The 17351-nt window shown below is 46.2% G+C and overlaps 1 protein-coding gene across 1 annotated transcript in view; it reads right to left on the bottom strand.

Annotated features, from left to right (window-relative positions):
- Positions 1 to 917, bottom strand: part of sema6bb (sema domain, transmembrane domain (TM), and cytoplasmic domain, (semaphorin) 6Bb) — a 325575-nt gene extending 324658 nt beyond the window's left edge. Inside the window, exon 1 of the mRNA XM_078198149.1 lies at positions 789 to 917. Coding sequence (XP_078054275.1) covers positions 789 to 888 — 100 coding nt within the window. The 5' untranslated portion in view covers positions 889 to 917. The remainder of the gene's footprint in view (positions 1 to 788) is intronic.
- Positions 918 to 17351: the final 16434 nt, after the last annotated feature.

The raw sequence follows: 17351 nt of genomic DNA, 5'->3' as shown, positions 1-17351 counted from the left end.
TAAAGGTAATTATCAGGCCTTTACACCTCATTGTCTCTCTCCCCCAGTTACATTGTTCGTTCAGGTCAGTGAGAGGACATGACACTTGAATCGTGACAGGTTCCCCCATGATGTGCAGCTGGTGAGTGGAACCTGCCAGAAGCAAACAGATGAGTACATCCCCCAGGGAGAGATGGTCATGCCTGGGCACTGTGCCAGGAGTAGTGCCCAGGCAGTGTCTGGGACAAAAGCAAATTACTGCAGATGCTGGAATCTGAAACCAAAAGAGAAAATGCTGGAAAATCTCAGCAGGTCTGGCAGCATCTGTAAGGAGAGAAAAGAGCTGATGTTTCAAGTCCAGTGCAGGAGGAGGCCATTCGGCCCATCGAGCCTGCCCTGACAACAATCCCGCCCATGCCCTATCCTCGTCACCCCACGTATTTACCTTGCTAATCCTCCTGACACTAAAGGTCAATTTAGCATGGCCAATCCACCTAACCCGCACATCCTTGGACTGTGGGAGGAAACCCATGCAGACATGAGGAGAATGTGCAAACTCCACACAGTCACCCGGGGCCGGAATTGTCCCTGGCGCTGTGAGGCAGCAGTGCTAACCACTTTGAAGACGAAAATCCAGTTCACCATCTTCAGTAGAAAATGAGAAAAGGATGCGCCTCCATCCCAAAAAAAAGACATCAAGTTTTCTCCCAGGCTGGTCAATGCTGAGTTAATCCTGACCAAATGAACAGCCCCCCCCCTGAAAATGTACTCTCTCCTTTTGAGTAATTAATGAGATCCTATATACTTACAGTCTGCAGTCCCAGCGCTGAGGGGCCCACTGTCATCTGGGAATGTGGCTGCAGCCAGTCCAGGCAGTACCGTGAGGAACAGGAAGGTCAACGACTTCATGGTGAGAGAGGAAATATGGCCTTCTTCAGAGATGTCTGGCGGCAAAGACACAACAACACAGCGGTTAGCAGAGGAGCTCTGTGTTAATTTAAAGTTATTGAACCCTAGTCATTTCCTGGAACGGTTTTGCTCCTTGAAAAGGCTGCGTTGGGGAAAGACCCTCTGGCAAAGTAAGCTTTCTGTGAGAACATAAGCCTTAATGTCACACAGGATGCGGAGGGACTTGTCCTCTGGGAGTCAGCTTTGATTGTGGCTTCAAATGGAATGGTAGATTTCTGATATATGAAACAAGGGATGATTTCCTTTGTCACACAGCGAATATATTGAACAGTAAAACTATGCTGACACTAAGGTTGGTGGGTAAGTGTAATACAGTACAGGCTTGACGCTGGGTCTGTGTGAAGGCAGTATATTTAACTGGGGCAACAATTTTAATGCAACAATCAATGTTAGTGCCTCTGGATTAGGGAGTTGGGGAAAGGGTTGGAGGGGAAATCAGCTCGGGGTCCCTATTCTCGATCACTACCTGTTGGCCCCAGTTGGAAAACTTACATCTGCAGACATTGATTGAGGGCAGGATCAGATGTTTTATATCTCACAATCAAATTGCCCGCTGATAGAAACATAGAAGCAGGAGTAGGCCATTCGGCCCTTCAAGCTTGCTCTGCTATTCAATTTGATCATGGCTGATCATCAAAGTCAATACTGATCCCCCCTTCCGCCCATGTCCCTTGATCCCTTTAAACCCAAGAGCAACATCTAATTTCTTCTTGAAATCGGACAACATTTTGGCCTCAATTACTTTCTGTGATAGTGAATTCCACACATTCACCACCCTCTGGGTGAAGAAATTTCTCCCCACTTTCTGATCTCTCCTGGGCAATATGTGAATAACGGTCATTTGGATAAGATGCCTTAGGCTGCTCTGTAAATGTGGAACCCTAACCCCAGCAGGAGTCAGGGTTTTCAAAGTTGAAAGGGTTAAAATCGGGATGTGCGGGGATGGTGGGCTGTGGAAAAGAGGGTTTTATGGAATGGGGCATTAAACAGAAATTCCTAGTCTTAGTTGAATCAAATAATTATTATCAAACCCATTCCTTGATACAAATATCTGAGAGAGAGCGTGTTAAGTTCTAGAAAACCCAGAAGCTAGCTAATTACTCTGGTTAAAATCCAAATCGTCTTAAACAAAATTGCAGGAAAAAATGCACACCGCGCTCCACACTCAAACAGGCTAAATTTCCTCAGATGCTCATTTGTCATTTGAATAGCATTTAAAATTGTTTAGCTATATCACATTATTACACCTGTTAGAATAATCTCAGACTCCCGTCATTCCCTGGCTTTCCATTCCAGGATTTTAATGGGTATCATTGTGAACATTGCCAGTGCCGTAACTCCAATCTTCCAGTGTCCTCTCGATTTCAGAACTGTTTCTTGGAATTGGAAATATGTGCATGCCACACCATCATTGAAGGTGAAAGAAGGGGGAATGAGGGAATTATAGATCAGTTAGTCTAATGTCTGTTGTGGAGAAATTAATAGAGTTGTTAATTAAGAATAGCTTAACTGAACACCTTGAAAATGTTCAACCAATCAGAGAGAGCCACATGGGACGGTCATGCCCGACAAGTCTGACTAAATTTTTGTAAGCTTAAACTTTACTTATTAGTCACAAGTAAGCTTACATTAACACTGCAATGAAGTTACTGTGAAAATCCCTTAGTTGCCACACTCCGGCACCTGGTCGGGTACACCGAGGGAGAATTTAGCATGGCCAATGCATCTAACCGGCACATCTTTTGGACTGTGGGAGGAAACCGGAGCACCCGGAGGAAACCCACGCAGACATGGGGAGAACATGTCCACACAGATAGAGACCCAAGCCAGGAATTGAACTCAGGCCCCCAGCGCTGTGAGGCAGCTGTGTTAGTAGACAGGGGGTCATCTATGATGTAATTAACGTGGTTCTCCACAAGACATTTGACAAAGTGCCTCAAAAGATATGATTAGCTGAAATGGGAGCTGGGGTTGAGTTGGCCTGGTGAGGAAACTGGCCGAGTGGCAGAGACAGGGAGTAGGGATAATGGACTCTCATTAGCAGGATGTGACTTGTGGTGCCCCTCATGGATCTGTGTTGGAGCCGCAACTATTCACTTTATTTATTAAAAACTCAGATGAGGGGATCGAAAGCCACATATTGAGGTTTGCTACTGACACAAGATAGGTGGCATTGGAGCTAGAAGCATTACATTACAAAGAGACAGTAAGAAGTCTCACAACACCATATTAAAGTCCAACAGGTTTATTTGGAATCATGAGCTTTCGGAGCGCTGCTCCTTCATACTCACCTGATGAAGGAGCAGCGCTTCAAAAGCTCGTGATACCAAATAAACCTGTTGGACTTTAACCTGGTGTAATGAGACTTCTTACTGTGCCCACCCCAGTCTAACACCAGCATCTCCACATCATGGCTACCATCGACATTAAAAAGAGATGTTGATGGATGAACTAAGTGGAGAGAACTGTAGTAATGGATTCAACATGAGTAAATATGTAGTCACCCCTGATGGATCCAAAAACAATTGATCAGCGTACTTGCTTAATGGTAAAAATACTAGAAGCAGAGGGGGAACAAACAGACTTGAGTACATCGATTATTAAAACATACAGAAAATATACAAAAAGGCTAATGGAATGCTTTGTATCTGGAGAACCTAACAACAAGGGAATAGGAATTATACTGTAACCATACAATTCCACTGTTAGACCCACTTTGGGAATGGTGACCAGCACTGAACACCACACTTCTGATAGGACATTCAGACCTTGGATTGAGAGCTAATGAAGTATCAAAAACCATTGAACCACACTACTACTGCAGTAAGTGAGCGGGGTTACAAGGATAGGGCAAGCAGGGGGGGTGGGGGGGTGGGTGCTGATTAAGATGCTCTTTTGGAGAGTCAGTGTAGACTCGATGGGCCGAAAGGCCTCTCTCTGCACTGTTAAGTTTAAGTTAAGCTTAAGTTTTTTATTAGCGTCACAGGCAGGCTTAATTTAACACTGCAATGTAGTTACTTTGAAAATCCCCTAGTTGCCACTCTCCGGCACCTGTTCAGGTGCACTGAGGGAGAATTTAGCATGGCCAATGCACCTAACCAGCATGTCTTTCAGACCTTGGGAGGAAACCGGAGCACCCGAAGGAAACCCACGCAGACACGGGGAGAACGTGCAAACTCACATAGCCACCCAAGGCTGGAATTGAACCTGAATCCCTGGTGCTGTGAGGCAGCAGTGCTAACCACTGTGCTGCCCTTAAACTTGAAACGTTAACCCTGCTTTACTCTCCGCATATGCTGCCTGACCTGATGAGGGTTCTTATTGTCATTTTTGATTTCCAGCATTTGTAGTATTTTGCTTTTAAACTATTTCTGCAAACTGGGCGCACACTGGGCGAATAGTCCACGATATAGAGCCAGACTTTTCAGGAGCAAATTTAGGAAACACTTAGGGCGGTAGATGTTTGGAACGATCTTCCACTAATGGTTAATCAATTGTTAATTTTGAATCGGAGATTGATAGTTGTTTGTTAACCAAATGCCAGATGTACAAAGGCAGTGATAGTTCGGTCACACATCAGCCAGGGCTAAATGGCCTACTCCTGTTCCTACGCTGCAGTCTGTTGGAAAAGGAAAACATACACAGACATGTTTAATCATTACCCTGCTGAATTATTTACCTTCTGGTTCTCTGTAGTCGCTGGGAGAAAATCAATAGCTGGTGCTCCATGCATATACAGCAGTGCACCCTTGGCCATCCAAGTTCCAGTTGTGAATTTTCATGAATATTAATGGGACCTGAAGCTGACACAATTTTTTGTTTTAATTTGAAATTTTCTGTACAACTCAGGTGTGCAACCACCCAAGTTGAATTCCATTAGCGGGCTCAATACCCGTCCTTGCAAAGCTCTGCTTCGGTCACATTGTATTTTCATTTTTAGAAGTGGTAAGTGTCCTGTCGTCTCTTCATTAGTGTTAAAACCTCAGTGATATTCAGATGTCAATACATTAACCTGGTACAGTGGTTAGCACTGCTGTCTCACAGTGCCAGGGACCCGGGTTCGATTCCCGGCTTGGGTCACTGTGTGGAGTCTGCACCTTCTCCCCGTGCCTGCGTGGGTTTCCTCCGGGTGCTCTGGTTTCCTCCCACAATCCAAAAGATGTGCTGCATAGGTGCATCGGCCATGCTAAATTCTCCCTCAGTCTACCCGAATAGGCGCCGGAGTGTGGCGACCGGGGATTTTCACAGTAACTTCATTGCAGTGTTAATGTAAGCCTACTTGTGACACTAATAAAGCAACTTTAAAACTTTAATCTCTTCATACACACAGATGCCCAAACAAAGCACCCTCTTCCTTGACCAAAGAGTGGCAGCGATTTGCCACCCTGAGCCCTGAGTTATCCAACCTCTGCTGGTATGACAATATCCTTCATGGCTGTTCCTGTCTAAATCTGAAATGATTTATTTGATTGATTGATTGTTTTTACAACAGCTATGTTTATCATTATTCTGCCTCGTACAGATATAATGGGCTAAATCTACCACAGTCTGCCAACCTTTACAATCAGTGAATAAGCCCTGTTAAATGAGCTTGCAACAATGACTTGCCATCAATGCTAAAATCAAAACTCTATTTGCATTGAAATGGCACTACACGCTTATTATTGATTACTAAAGGAATTTGGGACTGAAGACTTTTCCAGGCTTTTCAGGCCTGCTTGAACAAAATGGTTTCATTCCCTTTGCCATCCCACAGAACAATGAACTATTTTGTCATTTCTGGTCAGCAACGTATCATGACCCTCAGCAGGTCAGGCAGCATGTGTGGAGAATAAAGCAGGGTTAATGTTTTAGGGCGGCACAGTCATTAGCACTGCTGCCTCACAGCATCAGGGACCCGGGTTCAATTCTGGCCTGGGGTCACTGTGTGGAGTTTGCACATTCTCCCAGTGTCTGCGTGGGTTTCCTTTGGGTGCTCCAATGGTCCAAAGATGTGCAGGTTAGGTGGATTGGCCATGCTAAATTGCCCCCCAGTGCCCAGCGATGTGCAGCTTAGGTGGATTGGCCATGCTAAATTGCCCCCCAGTGCCCAGCGATGTGCAGGTTTTGGGGATTGACCATGCTAAATTGACCCTCAGTGCCCAGCGATGTGCAGGTTAGGTGGATTGGCCGTGCTAAATTGCCCCTTAGTGTCTAGAGATGTGTAGGTTAGGAGGATTGGTCATGGTAATATGTACGGCATTACGGGGATAGGGCCTGGATAAAATGCTCTGACGGAGAGTGGGCGCAGACTCGATGAGTTGAATGGCCTCCTTCTGCACTACAGGGATTCTATAAGCACAATTACTCTTTCCAGTTTTGAGCGCAATTTGGTTAAAACTATAAGTGCCAAATCCCCCTCCCCCTAACAAAAGGTTCCTGCATGGGACCGGCTCACTACCATCAGGCTGCAGCTGAAAGGGCAGTGGATTCGATATTAACTCTCAGAAGGGGATCGGATTGCCACTTATAAAAAGGGGGGAAAATCGGTGGGGAAGTGGGAATGTATTGTGTGAGCTTCTCACTACAGCGTGGGCTAGCTGCACCTCCATCGTGACAGCAGCAGAGAATGTAAGCTGCAGTGGAGTACAAAAGTGAAACAGAAAGCACCTCCATCAGTGTGATGTGAACCCAAGACAGACACCCTTCCTGCGGGAGTGCTGGGGGGAGGGGTGGCAAGATGCTGCTGTGACTTTTGATGGTTACTTATAAGCTCTGGAGTGATCTGCGCCCTCCAGGAATTCTCACAGCCAACAGAAAAATAAGCTTTCATCACACCAGTGGAATCAAAGCAAGATCCCGCGAGTAAAAAGCACAGTGTAGTGCTCCAATCTCCTGAGATATGATTCTCATTTCAACAAGTGAGGGGCAGCTGAATAATTCACGAGGCAGATAATCGGTCCCTTTGACTGGAAAGGAACCTGGCTCCTGGTGGATAAAGGCAGCACTCCGCACGTTGCTGAGTTACACAAACAAAGCACTCAGTTCCACTTGCAGCCTGGGCTGAACGGGACTGGCTCGGCTGGGCAGGCCTTTGATGATGTTACAATAGGGTCTGAGGACTAGGAAAAGGGAGAAACAAATACGCCAGGTTTCCTGCCCCTGGTCAGCCTCCCCTTGCTGGACAGCATCAGGCTGTGAGGCATATCGCAGTCGAATTGCCTGCCTATGTTCCCGGTGCAGGGTAACGTGATGGGTTCCTGCCACTTTTTATTCATTTGTGGGGCGTGAGCATCGCTGGTTGGCCAGCATTTATTGGCCAATGTGATTGAGAGTCAACCACATTGCTGTGGCTCGGGAGGCACACGTAGGCCAGACCAGGTAAGGACGGCAGATTTCCTTCCCTAAAGGACATTAGTGAACCAGATGGATTTTTCCAACAATCGGCAATGGTCATCAGTAGATTCTTAATTCCAGATATTTTTTATTGAAGTCAGATTCCACCATGGCAGGATTCGAACCCGGGTCCCCAGAACATTAGCTGAGTTTCTGGATTAATAGTCGAGCGATAATACCACTTGATCGTCCCCTCCCCATCGATTCCTTAAGGAACCGTGCCCTGATGCCTCTGGTGTGAAGGGGAGAAGGTGCACTGAGTGCCACTTGCGTTGGTAAGAAAATTGGTTCATCTATTGAAGGGATCGAACCGTAACAAACTGTGGAAGCGAGAAAGCAATCTGTGCAGCCTGCCATCCCATATTGAGCAGCCTTGTACAGGCTGCTCAATATCTAGAGTGAGTGGATTGTAGCCTTTCACTTGGCATGTGTTTCACTGTACGCATGATGGGCAGGCGAGATGTCAGAGGCTAATCCTCAAGCAATGGTATCAAGTTCCCACTGAATGTTTGGATAATTCTATGCCTCATGGCCCATCAATGTGCAGAACTATTTTAAAATTCCAACCCCAGCAGCAGCTTCGATCTGAGCTGCCTGCATGTTTAGGTTGGGATATATTCCTCCTTCTGGGTGGCACAGTGGTCAGCACTGCTGCCTCACAGCATCAGGGACCTGGGTTCGATTCCGGGCTTGGGTCACTGTTTTGTGTGGAGTCTGCACATTCCCCCCGTGTCTGCGTGGGTTTCCCCCGGGTGCTCCGATTTCCTCCCACAGTCCGAAAGATGTGCTGGTTAGGGTGCATTGGCCATGCTAAATTCTCCCTCAGTGTACCCGAACGGGCGCCGGAGTGTGGCGACTAGGGGATTTTCACAGTAACTTCATTGCAGTGTTGATTTTTAAAAGTTTATTAGTGTCGCAAGTAGGCTTACATTAACACTGCAATGAAGTTACTTCATTCAAGGAATGTAAGCCTACCTGTGACCAATAAATGAATAAGCTTTTCTGTATGATTTGGCCCTGCAGTTTTCTCACCTCTGGTCTGGTAGGGTGTTGCTTCAGGTCAATATGGTGCAGGGACTGCGACACGTCCACAGTACCCTGCCCGCCTTCAACACCATCAATGAACCAGCTTCAAATTCAAGGAACTCCCTCCATCTGGTTCACTAATGTCCTTTAGGGAAGGAAATCTGCCATCCTTACCTGGTCTGGCCTACATGTGACTCCAAACCCATACCAATGTGGTTGACTCTTAACTGCCCCTTCAAGGGCAACTGGGAATGTGCAATAAAATGCTGGCCCAGCCAGCGATGCCCACATCCTATCAAGGAATAAAAAAGAAAAAGCACAGTGGTAGCAACTGCAGCAAACAGATTGCAGCTGGCTATTTGACCATGGAGGCATCACAGAAACATGCAATGGGCTACTGAACCGTGATCACAAGCAGCAATCCTGACTGATTGACCTTCTCTTCCTTACCTTACCCATTATAGGAACAAACCAAAGAGTAAAGGCCAAACGTGGTGACTTTCCAGCACCGTGTGACTCAGTGCCTCACTGAGCTATCGGGGGTGGGGGGGGGGGGGGAGCTCCCTTGTGAACATTTTATTTAAAGGGAGGAGGTAACACCGTGATATTGTTGCTGGACGAGTAATCCAGAGACCCAGAGAGAACCTGGGGTTGAATCGCATCATGGAGCAGAACAGAACAGAATCCCTACAGTACAGAAGGAGGCCATTCGGCCCATCGAGTTTGTACTGACCACAATCCCACCCAGGCCCTATTCTCGCATTTACCCTGCTAATCCCCGACATTAGGGTCAATTTAATATGGCCAATCAACCTAACTTGCACATGTTTGATCTGTGGGAGGAAACTGGAGCACCCGGAGGAAACCCACGCAGACACGGGGAGAACGTACAGACTGCACAGAGACAGTGACCCAAGGCCGGAATTGAACCTGGGGCCCTGGCAGTGTGAGGCAGCAGTGCTGACCACTGTGCCACCATGCCCATGGAAGATAGTGAAATTTGAATTCAATAAATATCTGGAATCAAAGGCTTAATGATAAGCATGAAAACTGTTGTCGATTGTCCTTTAATTGCCCTTTTAAAAAAATCTGGAATTAAGAATCTACTGATAATCATGAAGCCATTGTCAATTGTCGGGAAAACCCCATCTGGTTCACTAGTGTTCTTTAGGGAAGGAAATCTGCCGTCCTTACCTGGTCTGGCCTCCATGTGACTCCAGAGCCACAGTGAATTGGTTGACACTGAAACGGCCACCCAGTTCAAGGACAATAAATGCCGGCCCCACTAGTGACACCCACATCCAATGAATGAATTAAAAAATTAAAAGCAGATGGTGAGTTAAACTTCTGCGTTTCAAAACATTATATTTTTTTCTCTGTTGAAAGCAAGGCCATCCTTTGAAAATGCCCGGAATACTTACTCCTCAAGGTGATAACGTTGTGAAACGTGTTGCTGTGTGTATTACTGAGTAACTCAGACAAGGGAGAGGTCTCTGTGCTTGGTCACTTGTCTGTGCTGCATTAGGTGATCAAAGGTGGAGGTGAGGTGAATGGCTGCGCTCCCACAGGCTGAGGGGGAGGTGAACACAGCTGGGCGACGGCGTTTCATGTGTGCTACAGATGTGCTGGGTGACTGGGCAGGGCTGAGTGGTCAGAATGCCTGCGTGATGTTGCCTGAATCATTTTGATGGTTGGCCTTATGGACTGGGTGAATTGATTCGGTGTTAGGAAGTACTGCTCAGAGTGTAGGGACAGAAACATTCAGTGTCCAGACATGCCAAAAAGAGGCGAGGTGACCAGGCAGTGGCCAAGAGCAATCATGCCCATCCTGCCTCAACCATACCTCCGCTCACCTGAATTCTGGACTTCCCCGAGAGGCTCCCCAAAACCCTTTCAATTATCATTGAATCCCTGGAGTGCAGAAGGAGGCCATTGGGCCCATCGAGTCTGCACCAAGCACAATCCCACCTCGAACCCTATTCCCGTAACCCCTCATATTTACCCTGCGAATCCCCCTGACTGTAGGGTTAATTTAGCACGGCTAATCAACCTAACCTGCACATCTTTGTGTGGGAGGAAACCGGAGCACCTGGAGGAAACCCACGCAGACATGGGGAGAACGTGCAGAGTCCACACAGACAGTGACCCAAGCTGGGAATTGAACCCGGGTCCCTGACGCTAACCACTGTGCCGCCACTTGAGATGCTGTTTTGAGACTTTGCATTTATGCCAGTGGGCAAGATTTCTGAAGCTTAGATACTGCGCGCTTTCAGTTAAAAATTATATCAAAGTCTGAGGCATGTTATAGGATTCCTGTTTGCATCCAGTTACACGCCTCTGGTCCATTTCTAACGAGAGCCCTGGGTGCCTATTTCAACAGTCGTAACAACACTGCAGTGGGCACAGAAACTACGGTAAGTTTTCCTGTGCTATTTTCCTGTGCTCTCTACCGCCCATTCCTGCTGTAAAAATCCAATGGATAAACCCCATTGGTTTCCACTGCTCTCTCGTGATCTGTGCCAGTAATTCTCAGTAATCCTAATTCCAGGTTTGTTTAACCTACACACACTCTCAGCATATTCAGAACGATCACTTGTGTGAGTGTCTGCAGATCAGCCGATTTTCACTAATTCAGCAATAATCATGCAGCCTTTCAGGAGAACGGAGAGGCAAGATGGAAAACAAAAAAAGGGAAAAGTCATGCGGTGAGATTTGGAGTCCGTCACGACACTCTGTTACACTCGATGAGGTTTGTAGATAACTGTTATAGACAGAAACCAGTCTACCTGAAACAAAGTCCAGGATTTGTTCTCCACAAGAGATAAGGAGATAATTACTTTCGGGAGGGTTTCCATCCAGATTAATTAGAGCACTGAGCAGTTTTAGGTGCACACAGTGTGAAGTGGTCACAGCATCCTGAACTAATGAGGTGGGGAAAGCAGACAGGGTTCTTGCGCCTGGACAGCATCCAGTAACACTTGTCTGATAACAGAGGCGTGTGCTCATTGAGCGAGGGTTGTTTGGACTCGGCAGAATCGACCAGAATCAAATAGTCCTCCAGTACCCATGCATGATGAATGATAACTTTGGAGAATTATCAGAGGGTAGCCAGCATTTGTGGAACCGTATCACAACATGGGGGATCTTAGTGTGTTCGGGAGATTCGGGAGAAAAAACACAACTGAGGGAAAGGAATGCATGCTGGATCATTAAAGTTTTAAAGTTTATTTCATTAGTGTCACAAGAACTCTTACATTAACACTACAATGAAGCTACTGTGAAAATCCTCTCGTCGCCACACTCTGGCTCCTGTTCGGGTACACTGAGGGAGAATTTAGCATGGCCAATGCACCTAACCAACATGTCTTTAGGACGGGAGGAAACCGGAATGCCCAGAGGAAACCCACACAGACACAGGGAGAAGATGCAGAGAGTGACCCAAACCAGAAATCGAACCCCGATCCCTGACACTGCGAGGCAGCAGTGCTAACCACTATGCCACCGTGTATTCACGACTTACATTCAAACTTATAAAGTCATCTTTGTAAATAAAATGCAGCATAATAAATTCACTGACCTCCCCAGGCTTCTCGTTTCTTGAGAGGTTTATTAATATTCAATAAACCACTGAGATGTTTCCAGCCAAGGAACTAACAACATCAGCATGTTTTTTGACACAAATAATTTTGCCCTCAACCATCCCCCAGGATATATAAGTCTTTCCAATCACGAGAGGGAATGAGACATGAAAGGTATATCTGTGCAGGATAAATCATTCTGGTTATCTCTTGATCTGCTATTTCCCTTTGTTCCAACTGTCGCCTCGGCTCCCTTGAAGTTTTTGACACATGCAGAGGGATGGTGCCCAGGGTTCCATCAAGCCACTCAGCCACGTTACAACTTGTCAATGTCAGCGGGGGAAACGAGCGAAAGAGGGCAAGAGTGTATCCCTGTCTACCCGTGAACTGGGGACCTTGGCTGAAATTTTACCTCCCTAACTAACGGTGCTGAGGCGAGCTGCTGCAACGCTAATGTCACCCGGTCGAGGCCAGCCAACACAACAGACTAAAAGTCAGACCTCAGACATTTCATTGCCTGACTAATTTTAATGAAACTCTTAGCCCAAGAACAGACTTGAGTTGTTTGACAGGTAGAAACTTCCTTTTGCACAGAGCATTCTCAGCTTTAGTGCACAATGAGACAGAAACAGATGCTAATATTACAGTGAAGCTTCTCAAATGTCACCACCCGACTTCTCACTGTAATAGTAACCCCGTAGCACACAATTAATGAGTTCACCTGGTCAGTGTGCTCTGCTATTGGTGGTTATGAAATCTGCCTGACAAGTCTTGTCTATTACAGAAAAATGAGTCAATTTTGGTCATGTTTGTACCTGCAGCACTCTGAGTTCCCTCATTACAGGGCTTTTGGAGGCCGACTTCTAAGTTGTCAAGTGACATCTTTGTTCAAAGTTTCTTCCAACAGCCAGACAAAAAGTACTTGCATTCTATAATACTTCAGCATATCTCTGAGGACACACTTCATAGCTAAGGTGTTGCTTTCTGAAGTGCAACCACCGTTGTCATGTGGATTTCGCAGCAGCTACTTTGCACACAGCTAAATACCACAAACACCAAATCATAGAATCGAATCCCTACAGTGCAGAAAGGGGCCATTCGGCCCATCGAGTCTGTACTGACTCTCCGACACAGCATCTTACCCAGGACCTATCCCTGTGACCCAACACACACACCTTGCTAATCTCCCTAAGCTGCACCACGTTGGACACTCAGGGGCAACCCCCTAATCTGCACATGTTTGGACTGTGGGAGGAACACATGGGGAGAACGTGCAAACTCCATACAGTCACCCAAGGCCAGAATTGAACCCGGGTCCCTGGTGCTGTGAGGCAGCAGTGCTGCCCTCAAGACAAATGACACAAAGGATCGATTCATCTGTTCTTTGGTGATTGGCCTGATGGAGGAATGTTGACCAGGGCAAAAACTTCACATTCTCTTTCAGCACAGGACCTGTAGTATCAACAGAACCAGCAGACCGGCCGTGGTTTGACGAGGGCAGCATCTTTGACAGTGCAGCACTCTCTGCGTACCACACTGAAGTGCCAGTCCAGATTTGATCCTGGATGGGGCTTGAACCAACACACCTATACTGACTCAGTTGTGAAAGTGCCACGAGTTGAGTCAAGCTAGGCCTCAAGGTGACTGCTGAAGGCAAGGAGGCAAAGGAAAAAATCAAAGATTTAAGCTTGAAAAAAAAATCAAAATTAAAATCGATGGTGCAGTGAAACCGAGGCATGAAAGTAGTAAAGCGTGTAAAGAGAGTCAGTAATGTGGAGGACACAAAGGTAAGATAAAATCACGGTAGGACGTAACCACATCACAGGATTCAAAGCTTCCTAATGAAACATTTCAGTTCTTTGTTCTGTTAATAATCAACTTCAGGAAAATGTAGATTATTGCTGCATTTAGAACATAAGAACTAGGAGCAGGAGTAGGCTATCTTGCATCTCGAGCCTGCCCCGCCATTCAATAAGATCATGGCTGATCTTTTTATGGACTCAGCTCCACTTACCCGCCCACTCACCATAACCCTTAATTCCTTTACTGTTCAAAAATGTATCTATCTTTGCCTTAAAAACATTCAGTGAGGGAGTCTCAACTGCTTCACTAGACAGGGTATTCCACAGATTCACAATCCGTTGGGTGAAGAAGTTCGTCCTCAACTCAGTCCTAAATCTGCTCCCCCTTATTTTGAGGCCATGCCCCTTTGCTCTAGTTTCATCTGCCTTAATATGGTAAAGAAATACGTAATAGTTATTTTTGTTTAACAGAAGAAAATAAAGAGAGCTTTTGAGTGAAGGCTTGGGTGGGTGAGCTACTGGATAGGGTTCTTGTTAATGCTCCGGTCCATACACACTGTGCAGGAGGGAGCTGCACTAGCTGACAGGTCTGATCAGAGCTTTGACCTGTATGTACTACTTTCACCGTTTACTCCATCCAGATCCACTGCTGATACCTGCAAATTCCCATCGGACAAAGACTTGGCTCTGTGCTTTCACATTTCAGTGGAGGCACAGCAGTTCGAGAGTCCCACGAGGTTGTGGAGCTCTGATGTTATTGCGGCCTCGCACATTATGAAGTGCCGTCAACTACAACAGTTGTGTGTGTTGTACAGGGAGAGAGCCAGAAAGCATAGTGGCAGGAAGTCTGTTTTAAGTACAATTAAACAAAGTCACAGGTTGCCACCTTGGAACGTGGCCTAGACCTGAACACAAACAAATCACAATTAAAATAAAACTCTCACCCTTCTCCACAAAACCGAAGAACACTAACCTTGTTACATTCAGCAACACAAGCAGGAAACCGAGGAACTCTTGAAGGACACATAATGTCCCAGTGGTAAGGAGACCTGTCTACACTGAGCCTTCCCTATCATTAATATATGTAGTGTATCTCAAGCAGGGTTTTAGGTTTGCTCTGTGTACGAGGTGACATGCCATGATGAATAAAATATAACTTTAAAAAAATACAGCCCTGTGTGTATTGTGACTCGGGGAGTGGGGTGGTGGGGGGGGGGGAGATCCACATCATCCTTGTTTATCCAGCTGTCACCTGATACAACTTCAATCAAAAAATGAGTTTGCTTTGGAGTGCATGAAGATCTGTTACAACGTGCAATTTAGCAGTAATATCATTAACCCTTTTCCATATGGCAATTCGACTAAAAATAATTGTGCCGCCCTGCCTGCTTGCTTGAAATAGTCTCATCCAAAGTTAAGTCAACTCGCTTAATTCAATATTTCAAAGTTGGAACTGGAACATGATCCAAAGCCCTGAGCTCGCCAAGTCTGTGACATGAATTAAGCTGGCTAAGTTTTAACTCGAGAGTAATCTTGGTGTGTCAGTTTGTTCAATTCATTGAAGAAGATGCAACAGCATCAATCCACAGGAGACGCATTGTGCTGCCCTTAATAATTTATGAAGGTGTATTAGAATACAGCGGTGAATTAGCATAATTAGAAATTACTGGAGGCTGGCTCTGAGAGGCACGATACTGAGATCGGAAACCAGGTCACACAATCTTAACTTTTATACCTTTGCCATTAGTAGCAGTGAAATTAAAACATTTAGGCAATTGCTTATTTAATAAGTGGAGAAAACAGTTGAACCCTTGATAATAAATTAATGAGCGGATTTCCATTTGACTGACATTTTCCTTTTCCTGTCTGATTTGGTAATGCTTTGGTTCGCTGCATAACACAAAGGACTGGAATTGGATTGAAGGGACTGTCGGTGACATGCAGAGACCCTGCCTGCAGTATGAAGATGGGTGCCTCCTCTGTCCCACATGGGAAGAACACTTATTATCAGCTGGGACGGCTGCTCGGAGCTGGAAGACTACTCAAATGGCCGGGCACTCTCCATTTGCCTACTTCCAACTGAGCCCACACCCTGAACTAGATGCCACCAACTGCCCTCCACCATCCCACATGACAACAAGTTCATGAGTGGAAACTTGGCATCACATTGAATGACAAGGTGATAAGAGAAGATAAAGGAGTGGAAGGCTGCCAAGTTGTAGGAAGGAGTTATTGTGAAGACTTAAGCCGCACAAGCGGTGTTCAACGCAATAACTAAACCTGTTGAGTGTTAGTTACAGCATGTCCCGCAAGTGCGGAATTTTACACCGGAGGGATTTTCCGGTCCTGCCGAGGTCAATGAACTTTTGAACAGCTCGGCACATTTTAGCACCCTTCCCCCATTGTCCCCCTGCCACAACAGGACTGTAAAATTCTGCTCTAAATCTCCCAAGTTCCAATGCTGGTGGACAGCTGGGTTTGTGTCACACTTACAACCATTGGATCAAATGGACCCTGGGCATCAATCAAAGGTTGAAGGTGGGAAGGCAGCACCAGGCTATTGAGTTGGATGGCCAGCCATGATCTTTTTTTTTCATACATGGGATGTGGGCGTTGCTGGCTGGGCCAACATTTATTGCCGATTCCTAATTGCCCTTGAAGGGGCAGTTAAGAGGCAACCGCATTGCTGTGGCTCTGGAGTCACATGTAGGCCAGACCAGGTCAGGATGGCAGATTTCTTTCCTGAAAGGACATTAGTGAACCAGATGGATTTTTATGACATTTGACAATGGTGTAATTCTAAATATTTACTGAATTCAAATTTCGCCATCTGCCATGGTGGGATTTGAATCCAGGTGCCTAGGGCATTACCCTGGGTCTCTGTATTATTAGTCTCGTGACAATACCACTACACCACTGCCTCCAAATAATGAATGTTGGAGCAGGCTCAAAGGGCCAAATGGCCTCCTCCTAGTTTCTGTGTTGAGGTGCCCCTCTTCCAACTCCAGTTTTTCAAAAGCTAAGTGCACATTATTCAGGTGAGAAATAGGCAGTCAGAAGTTGATGTTTAGAGGAGAACATGCCTCTGTCTACATCAACGGGGACAAAACCTGTCCTGGTCCCCCCACGCTGACACTACAATTAAGAAAGCCCACCAACACCCCTACTTCCTCAGAAGACTAAGGAAATTTGGCATGTCAGCTACGACTCTCACCATCTTTTACAGATGCACCATAGAAAGCATTCTTTCTGGTTGTATCACAGCTTGGTATGGCTCCTGCTCTCTGCCTAAGACCACAAGGAACTACAAAAGCTCGTGAATGTAGCCCAATCCATCGCACAAACCAGCCTCCCATCCACTGACTCTGTCGACACTTCCTGCTGCCTCGGCAAAGCAGCCAGCATAATGAAGGACCCCACGCACCCCGGACATTCTCTCTTCCACCTTCTTCCGTCGGGAAAAAGATACAAAAGTCTGAGGTCACATACCAACCGACTCAAGAACAGCTCCTTCCCTGCTGCCATCAGACTTTTGAATGGACCTACCTCGCACGAAGTTGATCTTTCTCTACACCCTAGCTATGACTGTAACACTACATTCTGCACTCGCTCCTTTCCTTCT

Source organism: Mustelus asterias, chromosome 26 (genome assembly GCF_964213995.1).
Source record: "Mustelus asterias chromosome 26, sMusAst1.hap1.1, whole genome shotgun sequence".
NCBI classification, from domain to species: domain Eukaryota; kingdom Metazoa; phylum Chordata; class Chondrichthyes; order Carcharhiniformes; family Triakidae; genus Mustelus; species Mustelus asterias.
The sequence above is the reverse complement of the archived record's forward strand: the minus strand, read 5'-3'. Positions and strand labels throughout refer to the sequence as shown.